At 48.4% G+C, this 19,333-nt stretch overlaps 5 protein-coding genes across 5 annotated transcripts; 1 reads left to right on the forward strand and 4 right to left on the reverse strand.

Annotated features, from left to right (window-relative positions):
• Positions 1-4,264: 4,264 nt before the first annotated feature.
• Positions 4,265-4,819, reverse strand: VFPPC_12676 (hypothetical protein; the record flags this gene model as incomplete). The annotated part of the gene is made up of 1 exon (XM_018290453.1): positions 4,265-4,819. The coding sequence occupies one exon, from the start codon at positions 4,817-4,819 to the stop codon at positions 4,265-4,267; it is 555 nt and encodes a 184-aa protein (XP_018148017.1).
• A 783-nt stretch (positions 4,820-5,602) lies between these two features.
• On the reverse strand, positions 5,603-7,624 carry VFPPC_00012 (FAD dependent oxidoreductase; the record flags this gene model as incomplete). The annotated part of the gene is made up of 4 exons (XM_018280115.1): positions 5,603-5,746; positions 5,808-6,800; positions 6,855-6,961; positions 7,018-7,624. 4 exons carry the CDS (start codon positions 7,622-7,624, stop codon positions 5,603-5,605), a joined length of 1,851 nt encoding a protein of 616 aa, XP_018148018.1.
• A 5,184-nt stretch (positions 7,625-12,808) lies between these two features.
• VFPPC_00014 (siderochrome-iron transporter (Sit1)) lies at positions 12,809-14,593 on the forward strand (the record flags this gene model as incomplete). Its single annotated transcript, XM_018280117.1, has 1 exon — positions 12,809-14,593. One exon carries the CDS (start codon positions 12,809-12,811, stop codon positions 14,591-14,593), a length of 1,785 nt encoding a protein of 594 aa, XP_018148020.1.
• A 1,592-nt stretch (positions 14,594-16,185) lies between these two features.
• On the reverse strand, positions 16,186-17,082 carry VFPPC_00015 (6-phosphogluconate dehydrogenase nad-binding protein; the record flags this gene model as incomplete). Its single annotated transcript, XM_018280118.1, has 1 exon — positions 16,186-17,082. The coding sequence occupies one exon, from the start codon at positions 17,080-17,082 to the stop codon at positions 16,186-16,188; it is 897 nt and encodes a 298-aa protein (XP_018148021.1).
• An 831-nt stretch (positions 17,083-17,913) lies between these two features.
• VFPPC_00016 (alpha-ketoglutarate-dependent sulfonate dioxygenase) lies at positions 17,914-19,183 on the reverse strand (the record flags this gene model as incomplete). The annotated part of the gene is made up of 3 exons (XM_018280119.1): positions 17,914-18,167; positions 18,228-18,960; positions 19,034-19,183. 3 exons carry the CDS (start codon positions 19,181-19,183, stop codon positions 17,914-17,916), a joined length of 1,137 nt encoding a protein of 378 aa, XP_018148022.1.
• Positions 19,184-19,333: the final 150 nt, after the last annotated feature.

Genomic DNA, 19,333 nt, shown 5'->3' on the forward strand with positions numbered 1-19,333 from the left:
ATCATTCTGAGCAACGCCAAATGTCCTGAACGGGAGGTAGACTCCATGCATGCTCAGCGTATGCGCAATGTCGTTCAGAGCTGTGTGTTTTGCGTCGACAACCCGTTCCATGTCATGTCCCCTCATCTCCAAAGACTTGGAGTTATTTGCTGATATTGGAAGCAGCCTCATTTGCATTTGGGATTTGTTGTTTATAGCATACTCACCATTGGTTACCATCTTAGCTCGGCAACTGTATGCCACTGCATCAGCCACTACAATCTCGCACTCAGAAGAACCGCTTTCGACTTCGGTGACTAAGCGATCAGCCTCTAATAAGAAGGACGAGGCAGAATCTAGGATGACCTATTTATACGCCGAGTTTAGTATGCATTTTACAAAATAGCGGCTAGCCCACATACATGTGCGTTGGCCCCGCTAATACCGAACGAACTCACGCTGGCACGAGCGGCACGATCCTCTGGCCAAGGCACTGGGGTAACTGGGACCTGCAGTTTGCCTTGTTCAAAGGGAACTATACTCATGATCAGTCTCTTTGTTTCCTATTCCCGTAAAATTAAGAGATTAATAATCTATCCATACTTTTCGGGTTGGGCGTCGTAAAATGGATATTAGGTGGAATGACCCGATGTTCAAGAGCAAGAACTGTCTCAATACACTTGTAAGTCCAGAGGCACCCCCGCCCCCCGATGTCCAACATTTGGTTTGACGTGTAGATTGGTTAACTTGTCTATGGATTTTAATATACTTTCAATCTTTCTTACGGATCCAATAAAAACACCATTCTCTCCAAACACATTCGCCACCACAGCGGTTTCCAGAGGATCACCTACCGCCGTTCCAGTGCCATGGCACTCAATGAACGGGGTTTGTGTAAGGTCGTAAATTCCAGCATGATCATATACCTGCCTAATCATTCGCTCCTGTGCTTCCGTGCTGGGGTTACCCATGCTGGATGTCTTTCCATCCGAGTTTATGGCTGTCCCACGATTGACGGCTCTGATTGGATCTTTGTGTCTTATAGCATCTTCTAATGGCTTGATTAGAATTGCGTTGATCGCCTCTCCTCGAGAAAAACCGTTTGCTGCTGCATCAAAAGTCTTACAAATGCCATCTGGTGCTAGTACCCCCTGTTGTGACATATCCATCGTCATATCGCGGCTCATTATAATGCTGGATCCGGCCACGATGCTGCTGAGCCGTCTCCGTTGTAAAGTGCCTGACAAGCAAGATGGAGGCCGGTCAGAGATGCAGAACAGGCTGTGCGAACTGTAATACTACAACAGCGAGGGTTAGTTTTGGCAAATGCGTCAACCAGGCTTATTTCGGCTCTATCCTTGGCCCCGCGGAAGTCGTACTCGTATGAGATTCGATTCGCGAGAGCAAAATCACTTGCAGAAAGAACCCTGTAAGCGCTCGATGCCTCAATGTCTTTGTGCAGGGTATTATGCCAATCTTCGCCAAAGACTCCACATAAACTCCAGTTTCGGTTCACTTTAAGGATGTTTGCCCAGCACTTTCGAGACATTCCTAAACCACTTCGAGCAGCAAGCGTTGTTGTGGGCCAACTCTAATCTAAAAAATATCCATAATCAGTAGCCGTTCTTTGTCTCCCTGAACCCTCTTTGTAGAATGCGTCCGTGTTGTACCGATCGGCTGGAACTCTGCATTTGCCGTCCCTCTTATTTATAAGTAAATCCCAAAACTCATCTGGGGTTGTAACTCCACCAGGGAGTCGCAAGCCTATGCCGATAATGGCAATGGGCGGTGGAAGAGACTTCAGTTTCTTGAGTGTCATGATTGAACTCCCTAGAGGATACTTCGTTTTTGGTAGGGTTAACAAGCTGTGACGCAACAGCCACCGCGGTCGTTTTAGAGTATTTACTAGACTTGTCGCTGTTAATATTGCCTTCTCTTCTGTTGTTGTGCGTGATTTTAACGACCGCCAAATGCTATAAGCAGACGGCAGCTGTCCATAAGCAAGGTCAGTAGGTACAATGCATAATTTTTTCTCTCAAATTCGCCCCGTATCACTCTTTAAGTTATATATACACTAGCTCTAAATTATTAGACTTAGCCGCATGAGCCTTGGATATAGCCTATTTGCTGCCGATAGACAATAATCACTTCAGCGAACCAAGATAGCTCCACTCGACTAGGCACAATCGGTTATTCTACGATCCTTTCTCTCCAACCGTGTGGTCGCTAAGATATCACTTCCAGGAATATCAGGGGTTCTGTGAGTACAGCATGCAGTAACAAATGTTCGAGAGCTCTGGCCACGAGGGCGTTAAGATGCGTGGTCGCGATCCTTGTCTGAGTCAGTTGGTGGCTTGCACACAATGCGCAATGACGGTAGAGTGGGTAATAACAATAGTCTAGAGGCACCAAACTGCTCTCGTTTAGAAGTACAATAGACCATGGGCCAACCTTCTGCGTGAGTTTCTTGGATGAGGTGTATTAGGCGTATGGTGCCAAGCACGACCCTTGCCCCGTACATCACCGTTCGGCTCAGTAGTATGCAGCTTGGGATATAGAACGATGAGATGGTGTTCCTTGTCACACACACCGATCACCTTTATATCAGGACCAACCACATATGAGAATTGGTCAAGAAGGCTAAGCAGAAAGTTAGGCTAAGTTCTCGCCACCGAGAAAGGACCATTAAGTGTTCCACGATTCAGCTTACACTCTGACCAATACCGTACTGTGCAGAATCTCTAATTGTCTCGCATAGACTCATCCATGCACCGCACGGATTAATATTCATTGAACTGTTTACCGCGCAGTCACACAGAAAGTTCATGTGCAACAAGAAAACATGCCGGTTCGGTGTTCTGAGTGCAATAATCTTGGCCCGTTCCTTGCAGCTAGTAATCAGTGTTGCACCGAAATATCGCCGGCCTGCGTCATTGCTGCGTGCTTCGTTCACGCCAACTCGGTATTGTTGATTGTATTCACAAAGCTCTCATAGTGCACAATCTGGCCCCTGGCTCTCCTGCATTCATTATCATGTGGACCTTCAACACCGATGCCCTTGCGACTAGTTTGCGCTTCTCTGCCTCATTCTGGGAGAACTTTCAGGGAGAAATCATGAAACGGCTACAGCACAGTCTCTTACAAGGCTGGGATACTAGTCCAAGGCTATCTCATCTATACAGTATCAGCTATTCCCATTTTGCAGAGCGAAAAAGCAATAACTGAGCATACGCATACATCTATGCCAACCTATACACCTTGACAGAGAGACTACTTCTTCCACAGACACTGCAAAATTCAGACCCATGAACACAACCAAACCGCAGCTCCCCCTCACTCGCACCATGATGGCAAGAAATTTTCCAAGAACAAGATTCACAAGAGCAGGCGCATCTAAGCCAATGAGTGGTCACTGGAAATAAAACTCTTCATTGTTGACGTGATAGAACTGTTAACCAACTCGCAGGAGGACCAAGAAGGACGGCGTTTGTTCGGAATTCTCCAAGGTGCCTTGGTGCGTTATTCACAGACCAAGGTTCAATGCCATTCGTCAATTTGTGATTCGGCTGCTTTTGGTTTGCAAATCCAACTGCCGGACCGGAAAGAGAGCATGAACACAAACATAAACCTTCGGCAGTACCTTTCTAGAGTACCGGTTGTGTTGCAGTGGTATAAGTCTCCCCGCGGTCATGGTGACTTGAGCAGTTCAAGAATCGACATAGTCATCACTTGCCTCGACTTTGGCTCCCGCAATGAAAACGCTGGCCATCGCATTTTTGCTCACCACGGCCAACGCAAAATGGGCCGAACCGCATCGCGGGAAACAATTCCAATGCAGCAAGTGTGCCCAGGGGAAGTCCAACCTACTTGGCCTGCCCAACGACAGCGGCAAGAGTTTCAGTCAGAAGGTGGTGGACTCCTGCGACGGTGACAAGGCCAAGCAAGTCACCGAAGGGCATGGCTCTGCCTTTGTGGCATGGAAGCCAAAGGAGGAGGATAAGAACTTATGACCTAGTGAATGCAGACAATTGTATAATAGCGATGAAAGCGAAAATTGGAGGATGTGACGCGCAATCGCAAGTGTTTTCATCTGAGGTCAAAACGACAGATGGCAAAGATGGAGGACTTTTGGACATTGCTGGTTCTTGCATCTGCAGGGATCCGATGAAGTGCTAGAGCACATTTCCGTAACTAGACCATTCTAAAAATTGCTTGTTTGAACTTGAGGCTACCAATAGCAGCCTAATGAAGACCCTTTCAAAGAATAATGACAAAAAAGCGCTGACTACCTAGGGGTTGCTGCTACCGCGCTGCTGGCGGTTTTCTGATCCCTTCTCTGGTACTCAATCTTGGCCAGGCCCGTCAATAAAATGACGTCCAATACCTCCTCCGGTGGTGGCCAGTTGTGGATTGTAATTTTGCCTCGTTTACTCGCCGACCAGCTCGCGTTGTCGAAATTCGCCAAAATAACAGCATTGGCATCCGCCAGCTTCAAGTTACTCGTCATGGCACCATCTCGCTCCCATGTCCATTGAATCCCTGGGCCACGGACTTCAAAATTGCTAGATATAAGACCGGCTTTTTCCATATTGATAGGAATCTTGACACAGTTCAGATCAATTTTAGATTTGAAGTGGTGATATGACACCTGGCCAACGAGCCGTTCTGGCTCGTCCTTGATTGGCACGCGACACAATGTGAGATGCGGCTTAGAAGACGTGCGATAGGCAATGTAAAGAACAGTCCTTTTGTCAAAGTCGGTAACTTCGACGCGAGAGTGGCCGTCACGATAGTAGAGGTGAAGCTCGCGAGATTCACGCACTGGTTGGGAATGGTTCATTTTGAAGGTGATCGGTTTTGCGTTGAATGTTATGACAACCGCTAATCTGCCAACAATATGCGAAAGAAAACTTTAAGAATACTTTGAAGGTTGGATTGCGAGAGGGTCAGTACGGAAGAAGAAGTTGCACGACCAGTACGAGACGCCTAATTATACATCTCCTCACCTACTCCTAATCACTTTGGCAGTGTCTCGGTTTGAACTTCGTTATCGAAATGACACCATTCCGAAAATGGTCATTTTTCAGCATTTCCCGGGCAATATTTGCCCAAATGGGACGATTCGGCAGTGGACCTCATGTCAATCAAGCAAAGCCGGAACCCACTTAGACGGACGTCGTTTCGAGGGATAGACATGGAGGTGTCTGGTCTGGTGAGATAGGCCAGCCCCAAAGTGATTGATGAGAGAAGGATTCAATGTTCTTTATTGATTCATCACAAGACATCGGACTACGTATATTCGCGCATTTAGTGAACCTTTGGAACCGCAGCGACGAAGCAAGCCCATGCTAAGAGCGACCAGGTCAACGCGAATAGATACGGCTTTACATGTTCACCAACATGCCGACGCATTTTTTACTCCAACCTTTCCCCCCTTTCCCGGTTTTTGCATGTTTCCCCCTCCGAAACGTACGCCAGCTTCAATGTTGCCTTATTGCCGCATAGAATGCCGGTTGCGGCGATCACTGTGCAGCTCATCTGACCTCCGCTGTAGCAAGCAATGCACTCCAAGCACCATGTATCTCTCAGGGTGCGTACTCCTCTTCAGGTCACATCCCCTTCCTCATGTTGATCCTGTTTCAGGCGTTACATACAGACCTTCCTCGCACGCTTTAATCTGCAGGCCCAACAGCAGCGAGTAAATCCGGCACAGGGCCAAATTGCCGCCCATGTACCAAAAGCCGGGATGCCCGCTGTATCGCCACATCTACGGCTGCGTCAGCACTTCACATGATGTATAAAGATACAAGTCTAGGATTTAGGCTTACCGCATTCAATTCCCCTTCGTCATTCAGATCCCACACATCATATAACCGATCCGCAACCCTGTTGCCAAAAATCTTACGGGCGGATGTGCGCATGTTGTCATATCCAGTAGCAAGGACTACTATTTCAGCTAGCAGTTTTGTTCCGTCTGCCAGAATCAAGCCATCTTCTTCGAAAGCCCTGATGCCATCGCGACTCTGTCGGACTTTGACTTTGCCATCGGCAATGAGTTGACTGCATCCCACGTCTATGTAGTAGCCACCTCCCCGCGTGAGATACTTCCTCAGAATACCAGCGCCTTGGGGACCGAAATCTAGCTCAAACCCTGCCTTGGCCAGCCCTTCCAGAATATTCTTATCCGTAGTTGCAATGCTCTTGGTTAGAAGTGAGCTCAGGTTAAAGGCCACGGGGATAGGCATACTCTGTCCATAGATATCTGCATCCTCAGTTGGAGGCCCAGTCTCATCGTAAAGGCCAGCGTGGAGCATAAACACGCCCTTTTTGGCTGTAATTACGTATGTTCCACTTCGTTGCAGCATGGTCACGTCTGCGCCATTCTCGTAGTAGTTTTGGCAAATGTCGTGGCCGCTGTTGCCAGTACCAACAACAACGACCTTTTTACCAGCCACTTCCGGATGATGACTTGCATCGTTGTGGGCGCTGGTGTGATAAATGGTTCCTTTGAACTTATCTTGATCGGGGAATGATGGGACGAGTGCCTCTCCGGAATGGCCGGTGGCAAAGACAATATGTCGTGGGTGTAACGTTCTTGTAGAGCCGTCTCCTCGTCGAAGAATTAAAGTCCATGTTCCGGTTGCGTCGTCAAAAGATGCAGCTTCAATTGTTGTCTTCATCCAGACATTGAGTTCCATCAGGCTCGCATATGCTTCAAACCAATCTGCGAGCTTGTCCTTGGGCGTGAACATTGGCCAACTGCATGGGAAAGGGATGTAGGGCATGTGTGTATATTGGACGGGGTCATGTGTAACCAAGGTCTGGTGCAGTCAGCCTCGGAAGAGTCAAAGGTAGAAAAGTTTTAACATGCGTACTCTGTACCTATTACGCCAATTATCTCCGATTCGATCATTCTTGTCAACAATGAGAGTCGATACACCTAGTTGCCCAAGTCGAGCGCCCACATCTAATCCTGACTGACCTACATTATTGTCATGTTAGCCCATATGGAATCAATAAAGAGTGATCAAAGCATACCCGCCCCAATAACAACAACAGCAGGGTCTTTATCCAAAAACTGTGTCTGTCTTTGACGTCGTTCTTGCCAATTCCCCGTCTCGTCAAGGGAGTTATTTCCTCCGTGCGGTCTATTAAAATGCGTGGTCTCATCAAATGTCTTCAACTTTTGCAACATGAAACTAATCATAAACAATTTCCAATCAGAGGCTTCCTTTACGAGTCGAAGTATACCGGAGCCAAGCCCTACGGCTGTCTGAAAGTCAAACATAGCTTCAACCCATTCCACACTGGGCAGTTGCTTCAATTTGGGTTGAAAGGCTCCTGAACTCCGTAGCCGAAGATTCTGTAGACCAGAAGACCGGAGATTTTGTTGGAAATATTGCAATATTTTGTCCTGGCCGCTGAGGGTTCGAAAATCCCACGACAAGCCAAGCAGATCACGCATCCACGCCTCTTGGTGAATCAGCAATTGTAAGCTGTTCCAATTTCCAGCCTTCAATACCTCGTCAAAATCACGGATCCATGACTCAACAATAGTAAAGAGGTCGTCGCCTGAAAGCGTTGCTGCGTCCCCGCACGAGAGTTGCGGGAGATTGACGACATGCGGCTCAGTCGTGCTGCCCATCCTGTGCTATAATATACTATACCTAACAATATACGAACTGTAGGACACGATAATGTTTCAACGGATAGAGACGTTCAAGGCTCGGAATGGCTCGTAATGGCTCGTAATCAAGACGTTTCTTATAGTTATCTCGGTCGGAGAAGAATGCCCCGAACTGGTGTGTCCGACTTCGGGTGTTAATTAAAGCAAGAGTGACACATAACCAAGCCAGGGCGAGATTCGACCTCCCCCTCAACACGAAGCACAGTGCAAGCCACCTCCCGCAAAAACTATGAGATCCATTATTGATTTGGGGCTTTGCGATCAACTACCTAGATATAGAATTGCGTCCAATAGACGAAGAGGTGTTTGCGCATGTACCTGTGTGGACCATGGAGTACAACAAAATTCTTGTATCGCACCGGGTGTCATTACTCTTTGCCAAACAGCCTGACAACTTTCGAAAGCGCCCCAGCCCCAAACGACCCAATAAACGAAAAATTAGACAAATCTAAAGGAACGAGTTGTTAAACAAAGAAACTAATATCCATTATCTGTCCTTGATTTGACCACCGCAGTCGGCAGATCATCACGTCACAGCAGTCTACCTCAATCAATTGGGACAAAAGTCCTTTTTCGGTTTCTTCACGACCGGCTCTTCACGACCACGATTGACCCGCCTATACCAATTCTCTTCTGGATCACCTAAGCATTCTCCAACCGTAACAGGCTTGAAATTGTTCTTAAACAAAGACTTGAGCATGTGTTCCGTCAAATTGTACACAGATTGATACACAGGATCATGCTCAATATCCAACCACTTGGTCTTCTGGGGGTCTTTTCCCTCAACACTCTTGTCCCAAATATCCTTGGACTTCTGGATCTCACTCGGTGAGTTGTGCAGGTATCCCTCTGTATCAAGATTGAAGTATGTGACATGGTATCCCAGTTCAGCCAGGCGCCGGTCAACCTTGTCATTGCTTGCCGAGTAAGGAGGCCGCATATAAGTAGGGAAGTAGCCAAGGATGTCTGCCAAAGCGACTTCGTTGAATATAATTTGATTATTGAGCTGAGCATCGCTCATCTCAGGTAGACGCTGATGAGACCACGTGTGGCTGGCAATCTGGTGACCTTCAGATGCCATTCGCTTAATGAGGTTCCGCCAAGGGAGTTTGGGGTCATTGATCGCACCCTTGCCCAGGTTTCGGCCAGTTACAAAGAACGTGGCCTTGGCTTTGTATTTCTGTGCAAAGCATTAGCATATGGCGACATCCAATTGCTTCAAAGCAAATATGGTTGGTAATATGAGAGGAAGGAGAGTCACAAGTCGTGTGCATACTTTGAGCAAGTCAAGCAGGTCAGCGGTATACTCATACGGGCCATCATCATATGTCACTGCAATAGCGCCATACTGTTCGCAGTGGTAGATTGCTTTTCCATATGGAATTGAGCCCTTCTTCGTCCGGTCGACGTTCTTCGTTTCCGGTCCGTCTGGGCGTATGTTGCCATCACAGCTATCGCTAAAATCTATTTGGCAAGCAGGCGAAGAGCAGAATTCATAACCCTTCCCACACCATCTACTCCGTAGAGTTTTGGCCAGTGTCAACAGTCGTTTTCAAGAGAACATGATATCATACTTGGGCGAGTTTCTTACCCCTGTTTAGAGCAGCAGTATCCTTTGGTGCAAGAATTTCCACCATTGCCAACGCCGCATCGGCTGCTTTGTCTTGTAAACAGCCCACTGAGTGCTGAAAGTTGATGGTCGGGCAGTCGAAGACTCAGTGCATTTGCGGCCAGCACAGCTGCGAATGCAACAGCGACTGTCTTCATTTTGAAAAGTACAAGGTGTGCAATGGGCGATGAATACCGCAATATACCGGCCTTCGGGTAATTTCTTTCAATTCCCCGTTTGCCCTGAACACAACTACAGGTTTGGGAGGAGGGAACAATGGCGTCTTATACGTCTCTCGTATGTTTGCTATAGGCCAGGCTAGAGGCAAAACAGACTCTTGTGCAATGCTCAAAGTCTAACCCGTGACATGGTATTCCATTTGGCTTTATTCAAGTCCCTCGAGGTCATCACTAGTACCGTATGCATTCAACCGCTCCGGTGTGTAGCACAGAGCCCAACCCGATGACACACAGCGTCGGGAGCTTAAAGCCACGAAGCACAAGACTTCGCGCAATGCCCGGTTTTAGAAATGAAAGCATTTTTTTTGCAGGACATCTGCCTTGGGCGTTTGTAGGCTCTTGATCAATCGTAGGACAAACATGCCCGTAGCTCGTGTAAACCTGGCATATTGGTTGCACCAACCATTTCATGTCCCGCAGGTGCGCAAGTCGCAAAGTAGTGCGACTTGTGAAGTCACTTTAGTCCCCTAGACTAATTGAGATCTTCCAAAGGAAACCCAGAAACCTGGGATTGTTTACTTTTTCTCATTAGAGTATTTTATCCTTTCTTCCACTTCTCCCTCTCTCATTTTTTCTTTCTCCCTCCTCTTTGGTGAGATCCTAGCAGTGTTAACCTGATATTTGTAGAAATATTGACCATATGGGGCTGGTGGCATGCCAAGAGATCGCAGGCCTACAAGACAGTTTGCTAGCCTGCAGCCGCATCTATAATCGTACTGATACGAGGCAGTATGCGATAGAAAGGTGGTACGTTTGTATTTCTGTCCAATAATGCAAGTGAGGTAAATTGAGCACCTACAGATTTAATGTTACCAGAGAGCCCGCCGTTCAAACAAGCCTGCTGCATGTATATGAACAATCCAACTTGAGCCCATGTCCGACCTTCCCACTCTATTGCAGCGAGCGTTTCCGAGAGTGCGTCAAGCACTCGTCTCATCCACCAAGTAATGGGGGATCGTGGTCACCCCCGTCACTGTCCGTGCACCAAGGGTTATGAGACCTCAGGATTGCAGATAGCGCTGTACTGGCAATGCACTTCACGGGGTCAGACATTCTTGCTGGTACAATGAAGTAAGGCCTTGTGTAGATGAACTGTGTTGAACAACCTCTGGTTGTTTGGTTGACTCTGGCAATGAGGCATGCAGCAAGACCTGGTTGCGGAGACGGCTGTCTGTCATCAAGTTCTCAGTACTCCGGTACAACAGCACCAAAGTCACACGTCCGGGAGCTTCAAGTCTCAATTTTCACAAAGCCACATGGCAACATCGGCTCCATCGGAGCACGAGCGGCGTTGGTCGAAGGACCCTTACCCTTGCCTTAGAACTCATGATCATGCTCTTGGCACCCGAAGGTGAAGAGATGACAAGACCCGCCTGCTTAACACGGAGCACTTGAGATGTGGAGGCAAATTTGATGGGAGCCGGTGCCATACAGGCAAGATTATCCCCCTTGCCAGCCCACAGCGATGGGATTTAAGACCAAAGACTTGTGATTTAACAAGGGTAGATGTACTCTGTACAGTAGCAAGTTATTCGCATTTTACAAACCATTTCGGTAATCTTTTAGTATTGTCACTGGCTTTCCCTCTTTTTCCCCTTCCTATTTTCGTAGGATGAATTTTTTGTTGGCTGATGCTGATATCTTGCTGGGTGAACGCAACTGAGAATCACAACTGTGCCTTGATGGTGACGATTTGCTTCCGATAGCCTAACAAGCTTAACGGAAGCGCGGGTAGTCTAGAAGAATAAAGCATCTCGCCCGAAGTTGAATGTGTATTAATACATCTCCACTATGTTCGGCAAGGACATGATAAACCGTTGGGACGAGTCAGTGGTGGCGACTACTCAGTCGTTCATGACACTGTGATAGAAGGTACTTGAGTTTGGCCATGGTCAGTCTCCATTCTTGATTGTGCGCATACTTCCCTGGCATCTGGTACTCTTTCGCAACGAATGGCGGAGTAAACTACATAGCAGCGACACTCTTTTTATCTCAGGCGGCTGGCCCGACCGTGTTAATTAGGTCACCTTTTAGCCGTTGAAGAGTTGCTAGGTGATGGCCCGTAGTGCCGTCTCAGCGATTGCCAGCAACCCCGTGCCTGCCAACTGCGTACGTATACTGCATGTGTGCACCCTTGCCTCTATCACGCCTGTTGCTGGGCTGAGGGGGGGTTGCTCTCGAGTATCATTCGTCATTGATGTTGGAGGTCCTTGAGTGTTCGGGGACTTTCCACAGGCCATCTTCTGAGCTGTGGCTGTCTGACTTCATTCTAAAGTTCTTGGCAACCTTTCTCGGGCCAATTGTCTGATAATCAGATCCATCTGATAAACCAGGCTGCGATATTTTTAATGCGTGCCCCGGTTTTAAAAAAAAAAAAAAAAAAAATGAGTGCCAAGATGCTAGGTACCGAGGAAAAGGTGATGAATTAAACAGGAAGAGAGGCAGACCTTTTCAGTGCGCCCGGTCCAAGTAGGGCCGCAAGCTGAAGAACTTGATTGAGTGTTGAGTATTTTTTTATTTTTTTTATTTTTTGTTTTTTGTCACGCTCATGAAAAGCCGCGAGCAGTACCTTGGCTCGCCGGTCTCAATTAGTCGCGTGGCGATGATCCCAACTTGATCCCTGTGGATCGCCGTCGCATTGTCCTTACCAAGGGGCCAGCGGGACGCACATCCGTACCATACTTATTGGTCGTGGTCCTTGTGTGTGCGGAGAGCAGCGATACTTTTTGCCTTCTTGGCACTGCAGATTTTTGTCCCCTTTGATCTAATCAATCGGCGCGAGCGAGCTGGATACTTGACGCCCTCCATGTCCAGGATATAATGTCGTGGTGCCCCTCTGGACGCTTTGTGTGGGTTGCTCCTTCCTTCATTCCAGTCCTACTTCCGCTTCCGGAACAACACCAGATCCACGGTCGAGGGACCAGGACTTGACAGATTCAATATTTGAACGGTGTCCCAAAACAGACTCGCCAAGACATCTTTCAAAGACATTGCGCTTTGAGTATTTTGCAGCATCTGTTGCAGTTGTTTGCGGACATTATTCTCGTTGTCATGCAGCTTGACTTTTTGCATCACCCGTCTCTGTACCATCTTTAGACTTCGGCGCCATAGCTCGCTCTTAAATTTGGTCTCTTCTTTTTCTTGATTTCGCCTTTTCCTGACTCTGCGCCTGCAAATCAATCCAACGACCGAGAGCCCGTGCACCAAGCAGCAGCCTTGCTGACGAGACATCAACCTGAGGCAGATTACACGGTGTCTGTCGAAATTCCTGAAGAGAACATAACTGAGCACACAATGGACCGCCCTGTTGCCACAGAGAAGGCCTCCGATGGTCACGTCTCCAAGCATCGTGGACATGGAGCAAGTAATGCATCGCCCGCCACCGCTGCCGATGCTGTTAGAGATATCAAATCACCTGGCGTTGCTCGTGTGGAGGCTATTGCTTCCGTGACGACAAATTGGGACAGGGTCTTCATCTTTTTCGGCGTCTTTCTTGTCGCATACGTCTACGGCCTCGATGGCACTCTTCGCTATGCCTACCAACCCTCGGCGACAAACTCCTTCGGGCAACATTCTCTCGCCTCCACCATCAACGTCATTCGATCTGTTGTGTCGGTTGGCGCGCAACCCACTGCCGCCAAGATTGCCGATGTGTTTGGCCGCGTTGAGCTGATTTGCTTGTCCGTCTTCTTCTACGTCCTCGGCACCATCATCGAAGCCGTTTCCCAAAATGTCGATACCTTCGCTGGCGGCAGTGTACTCTACCAGATCGGCTACACCATGATCATTTTGCTGGTAGAGGTCATCATCGCCGATATAACATCCACTCGTGCTCGACTCTTTTTCAGCTACGTCCCTGCACTCCCTTTCATCATCAACACTTGGGTTAGTGGCAACATTTCCGAGGCTGTGCTTCAACATAGTAGTTGGCAATGGGGTATTGGCATGTGGGCAATCATCTTTCCTGTGTGCTCCCTGCCTCTGATTGTGAGCTTGATGGTTGTTTCGCGCCGCGCAAAGCGTCAAGGCCTTTTGGAGAACTATTCATCCTCCTTCAAACAACTCGGGTTCAAGAACCTGGCACTCGAGTTGTTTTGGCTCCTGGATGTCATTGGTATCATTCTCATTGTTGCCATCCTTGAGCTGGTGTTGGTTCCCTTCACTCTTGCAGGCGGCGAAAGCGCCAAGTGGAAATCGGCTCACATCATTGCACCGATTGTCGTTGGTGTTGTCTGCATTCCCGCGTTTATCTTCTGGGAACTCAAGGCACCGCACCCGCTTATCCCGTTTGCCAACATGAAGGATCGCTCTGTATGGGCGCCAATGGGAATTGCCATCTTCCTCAATTTTGCTTTTACCATGCAATCAGACTTCTTGTGGACCGTGCTGATTGTCGCGTTTGACTTCTCCCAAAGCACCGCGACCCGTGTTACTTCACTTTACAGCTTTACCAGTGTCATCGTCGGGCCCATCCTGGGTCTGGTTGTGTACAAGGTCCGCCGACTCAAAGTCTTCGTCGTCGCTGGTACCATGCTCTATATGCTTGCCTTCGGCCTCCTGATCCACTACCGAGGCTCTGCAAACAGCTCAGCTCGGGCCGGCGTCATTGGTGCCCAGGTTCTTCTTGGTGTTGCTGGCGGAATGTTTCCCTACACTACCCAAGCTTCATTGCAGGTCACGTTGAAGCACGAACACTTGGCAGTGATGACGGGCATCTATCTTGCGACATACAACATCGGATCTGCTCTGGGAAACACCATCTCTGGAGCCATGTGGACGCAGCTTCTGCCCTCAAAGCTAAACGAGAATTTGAATCCCATAAACGGCACTCTCGGTGCACTGGCCTACAGCTCGCCGCTCACTGTAGCACCCATGTACCCAGTGGGCACTCCGGAGCGTACGGCCATGATTGATTCCTACCAATACATTCAGAGACTCCTCACCATTACCGGGGTTTGCCTCTGTGTCCCCCTCATCGTCTTCGGGCTTTTGCTCCGCAACCCCAAACTCAACGACGAGCAAACTCTTGCAAAGGACTCAGACTCTGAGACGGAGACAGAGGTTGACTCCCGTGCATAATTAGACGCGGACTTGGATATAGATACACAGGCACATAGCTGCGAAACCATGTATATAGAAAGCGATATTTATTCACCGCCGAGCTTGTGTGTTGTTGCGTTCTACTCGCCACAGGAATCTGGGCAACATATTAGCGAGATTAATTTAGACATTATTTTTCCGACAAATTTGACGTTGTACATGCCGTACAGGAGGATCCTCACGGCTCACAACATCGACTGTTTGCTTCTGTCCTTGCCACATAAGCAGAGTCCTAGTTTGGCTGGTTGCTTGCGAGGTGAGAGTGATTGGAGCACAATGATGACCAATTACCAAAAGGCGAACCCTAACAGAGCTGCAATTGAAGCCTTTTGAGCAACGCCGGGGGAACTTTCGGCTTAGAAGCCACTTTGAGATCATCGTTTGCTTAGGGCAGCCTCGGTTGTTGTAAATGTGTTGATCAGTCGTTGTTTATTATGGTTTGTATGTCAATATGTAACTATGGCAGGATTGTCGTTGCTTAGCTGACTCGAGAAGGAACTAGACGCATCGCAGCATTAATCTAGCTCTCTTTGCCAAATGCGGTCCACTCTAAACGAGATCTAGGTTGGCTAGTGGCAGCATAACGCGACCATGTCGTTGACGATGGGCAGTTATGGTGGAGATAGGTATTGACATGGATATCCTTTGTCTTCCCCAAATTTTCGGAGTAAGCAAGTCGGGTAGCTAGACCCTTGGCTGTACTGAACTCAGCTCAGTTCTCTCTACTTAATCAGCGATTCACCGCCTGCCAACACACCTGTCTGAAGTATCTTGCATAGTGAGGATCAATTGCTCCCACTGCATATTGCGCGGGCGCTTTTGACAGACTTGCATGAGAGCATAGCCAGCAACTACATCCTAGCCGACCTTCGCCATCAAATCTTGTTGGTCGTTGAAGATGCAAGTCCTAGCTGTACCATGCATAACAAGGCACGATATACGTGGCCGTGACTTTTCGTTCAAAATAGACTCAAAAGTGGCTAAACCATACAACCAACTGACATCCATTTCGTCACCGCGAGACATTCAAACAGAGCCTATACGTGTCCAAACGAAGTCCTACGGCGGGATAGACGAAAACTTCGAGGCAGCTAAAGATGCGACCCACAAGATTACTTTTGCACTCGTCAATGAGTCCAAATCAGTGTATGGGTATGCCATGGCGTTCAAGGACTGGAATAACCTGGTGACTCTGCATGATTTCGCAGTCTCAGGGGAGCTCAGGGGCAAAGGTTATGGGAAAATGCTGTTCAACGCAGTTCGAAATTGGGCACAGGACCTAGGTGTGAAGGGCTTGAGAATTGAAACACAGGACAATAATGTGACGGCTTGTCAGTTTTATGCTGGTTGCGGCGCCGTGTTTGGAGGCTACGATGAATACTTATACCACGGGACTGGAAATGCAAGCGAGACAGCATTGTACTGGTATTGCTTGTTTGATTGAAGCACTTGCCCGACCAAGTAAGCAACTGTTGCAAGGATTTGGAACATTCATATTCAGATTATCACGAGGGAGGCAAGCTGTGGCATTTTGTACATTGTATTTCCAAGCCAAGTTACATTAGGTGTTGTTACTCATCGTGATACAATGCAACAGCAGGGACTCCGACGTCGCCGCCTTTTGCGTCGACTGTCCTCTGCATCGTCTTCACAAACGCCTCCAAGCTAGCTCCATTGACTGACTCCTCTTTACATGCCTGAAGAATGTTTCTCACTCCGGCAACCTGCATACCAAGTGGATTGCCCAAATTGTTGTTCCAGTCATTGCCGTCAATAGTCTCGGCGATACTGCTCAAATAAGGCACCATAGCTGTCATGACAGGCACCACAACCTTACTCACAGACGGGCTGACCTTGCCATTCGTGCCGACTTGCTTTCTGACAAGGCCAAGACCTGCGAAAAAGCCGGCGAACATTCCGTACATGGTAGACAGCGCAGCCAGGTCGTCTGTGGCAGCTGAATTGACGTCTTCTCCTGTGTATTGGGAGGAACCAAGCGTCTTTACAACATCTGCCACCTTCTGGGTGAAGACTTCTTGGTTTTCTCCACTGTACAAGATGAATGAGTGCTCGGTGCCAACCAACTGTGGTGGAACCATGACAGCCCCGTCAAAGTAGAACGCTGCTCCGCGAGCTTTGATCCATTGTTGCATTTCACGAGCTTGTCTTGGGGTGCCATTTGTGAGATTGATAATGACCTTTTCAGACAGCGCAGACGTAGAAGCCTGGATCGGTTCCAGGGCGCGGTAGATGGTGTCGTAGTCGAGTACGCAAATGATGACAACGTCACTATTGATGGCTGCCTCGATGTTGGACTCAAAGGTCGCTCCGGCCTCGATAACTGCTTTTACTTGGGGTCGATCGGCGGTTCGGTTCCAAATTGTGACCTTATGTGACGAGGTTTTGAGAAGTGTTTCGGCGAGGGCAGCGCCCATATTGCCAATACCCACGAATGCGACTGAAGACATGATGATAGTACGAGACAAGACAATTTTCGACGACGCAAAGCCTTGAAAGTTTTTTTTTTTTTTGTTATTTGGGATCCTGGTTGATACCGTGATGGAATTGTTGTTTCAGTGAGACTATGCCGACGACTGGAAGTCGACCTTTATATAACAACTTGCCATTATGCCCCCACCAGCAGACTACAAGCTTTACAAATCCACATACGGGCAAGTCTTGGGGGTAGATAAATGATTCCATCTCCTTTCTATGGAAATCGTCTTGCATTACCAATTTCCAGGATGCCTGATACCAGGTCCTATTTCACGCATAGACAGAAAGCGCGGTCCAGTTTAACTCAGCTTAGACAAACTGTTCTCCATTTGTGGATCGTTCATGGTTAGACATCCACCTCAGCCGCCTTCTACCTCGTGTGTTTCTCTTGGCATGAGTCACTACGGCGAATCCAAGGTTATGGTGCTGCTTAGCAATACAGAAATGCACCCGCTTTTGAAGGAAACTTGAAGCCGAGAGGGCTTTGCGGAGTTGCGGAGATTTAAGCATAATGGGAAAACTTCGATGGTTTGCGGCTCTGTATGGTGGTACCTTAGCGTGCTCAGAGCTCTGCTTGACAAGCGAGCCAACTTTGTTTTCAGTTATTTGTAGGCACTATTTTAGGCGCATAGCCTCGTTTCACAAAGTAGCAGCTAGTTGAGAGAAACTATGCAAGGTCATGTCATGTTTCATTTGCTTCAATGTTCCATGTCTTATTATTAAAGATGTTCTGTTCTATTACAATATGCTTTCATTTCTCATTCTGATGATTAGTAACCCGCTTCTGGAGCCGAGCACAACCTCTACTTGCGCGCCTCGAATGGAGTCTCATACGGCGCTTCAGCCTGAGGAGTAATGCGCGCCAAATGACGTCGCTGGCCATCTTCCCAATCTACCAGTGCTGTGTGTTGAGTAACTCTGTTGTCCCAGATGACGACGGTTCCCTCCTCCCACTTGACTCTAGCTTGGAAATCTGCTCCATATGCCAAGTGATCGTAGAGGAATTTGAGAATGGAATCTGACTCTTCTTTCTTCATGCCAATAATTTCTCGGGTGACTAATACGTTTAGTTAGCATATGTCTTTGCCTCCGCACTTTGGTTCTTGTTAATCCTTACACTGAGGGTTGACGTAAAGCGCCTTCTCGCCAGTCGCTGGGTGAGTTCGCACAAGTGGGTGGTCGTTAACCACGGGCTCTCGTCTCTTGATGCTGTTTCTGGCAGCTGCAGCATTCACCTGCTCAATGCCTGAATGAGTTGCTCTCAGGCCGTGGAGACGCTCCTGGAACAATGGGCTGAGACGGTTGTAAGCCTGAACAGCGTCTACAAACAAGGTGTCACCGCCGGTATCGGGCTTGTTGAGGATGTAGAGGAACGTGGTTCCGGGAGGCTGCTTCTCATATGAGACATCTGAGTGCCATGCAACTGAGCTGGTTCGCGCCTGGAAGAACTGAGCGGCTCCCTTATCACCTTCGCCACGATGCACCAGATGAACCTCGGGGTAACCTTCTGGGGCACCAGAGGTAGGGTGGATGTGATGACGGCCAAAGTATGATCCATACTTCAAGGCATCTGGTATGGAGAGATCTGCAAAGTCTTGGTTTCTGAAGGCAACAACCTTGCGCTTGGCAACGAAATGAGCCAGCTCATCCTTCCCGGCGTCGCTCAGGGAGGACAGCTGGACACCAGAGACTTCTGAGCCGATTGTGGGAGTGAGTTGTGTAAGTTTGGAGCCCTCTGGGAATAGGTTTGGATACGATGTGTCGGCATCCTTGCCATGCTCGTAGTGCTCAAATGGTTCCAAGGGGCCCCATTTCTGTTCACGGTTCCAGGTGGGAAGATAGTGAGGGTACTGTAAGATGGGGCTGTGTCAGCCATGTTCACAACTTGACTGTGAGATCGGACGGATGTGTTCTATATCGTACCTTGGCACCGTTGCCGCCACTTTTACCCGTCTCGATGTCGCGATCGACCTCACAAGGATCAATTTCTTTGTACTGTCCTAGGTTGAGCTTGTAGGTGGACCGAGGCTTGGTCTCTTCGGTGACTGTAGTGGAAACTGCTGAAGGTGCCATGTTTGCAGACTGAGAATGTGTGCGATATACAGTCTAGTCTAACTCTTCGCTCTGGATGTCAGATACAGTTTACTACTTGACACGGACAGCAAAGGTTCAGTCTCTTATATACTTCACCGGTACGGGTTCAACCCCGCAATAATTGCGTGA

This window comes from Pochonia chlamydosporia, chromosome 1 (genome assembly GCF_001653235.2).
Source record: "Pochonia chlamydosporia 170 chromosome 1, whole genome shotgun sequence".
Classification (NCBI taxonomy): domain Eukaryota; kingdom Fungi; phylum Ascomycota; class Sordariomycetes; order Hypocreales; family Clavicipitaceae; genus Pochonia; species Pochonia chlamydosporia.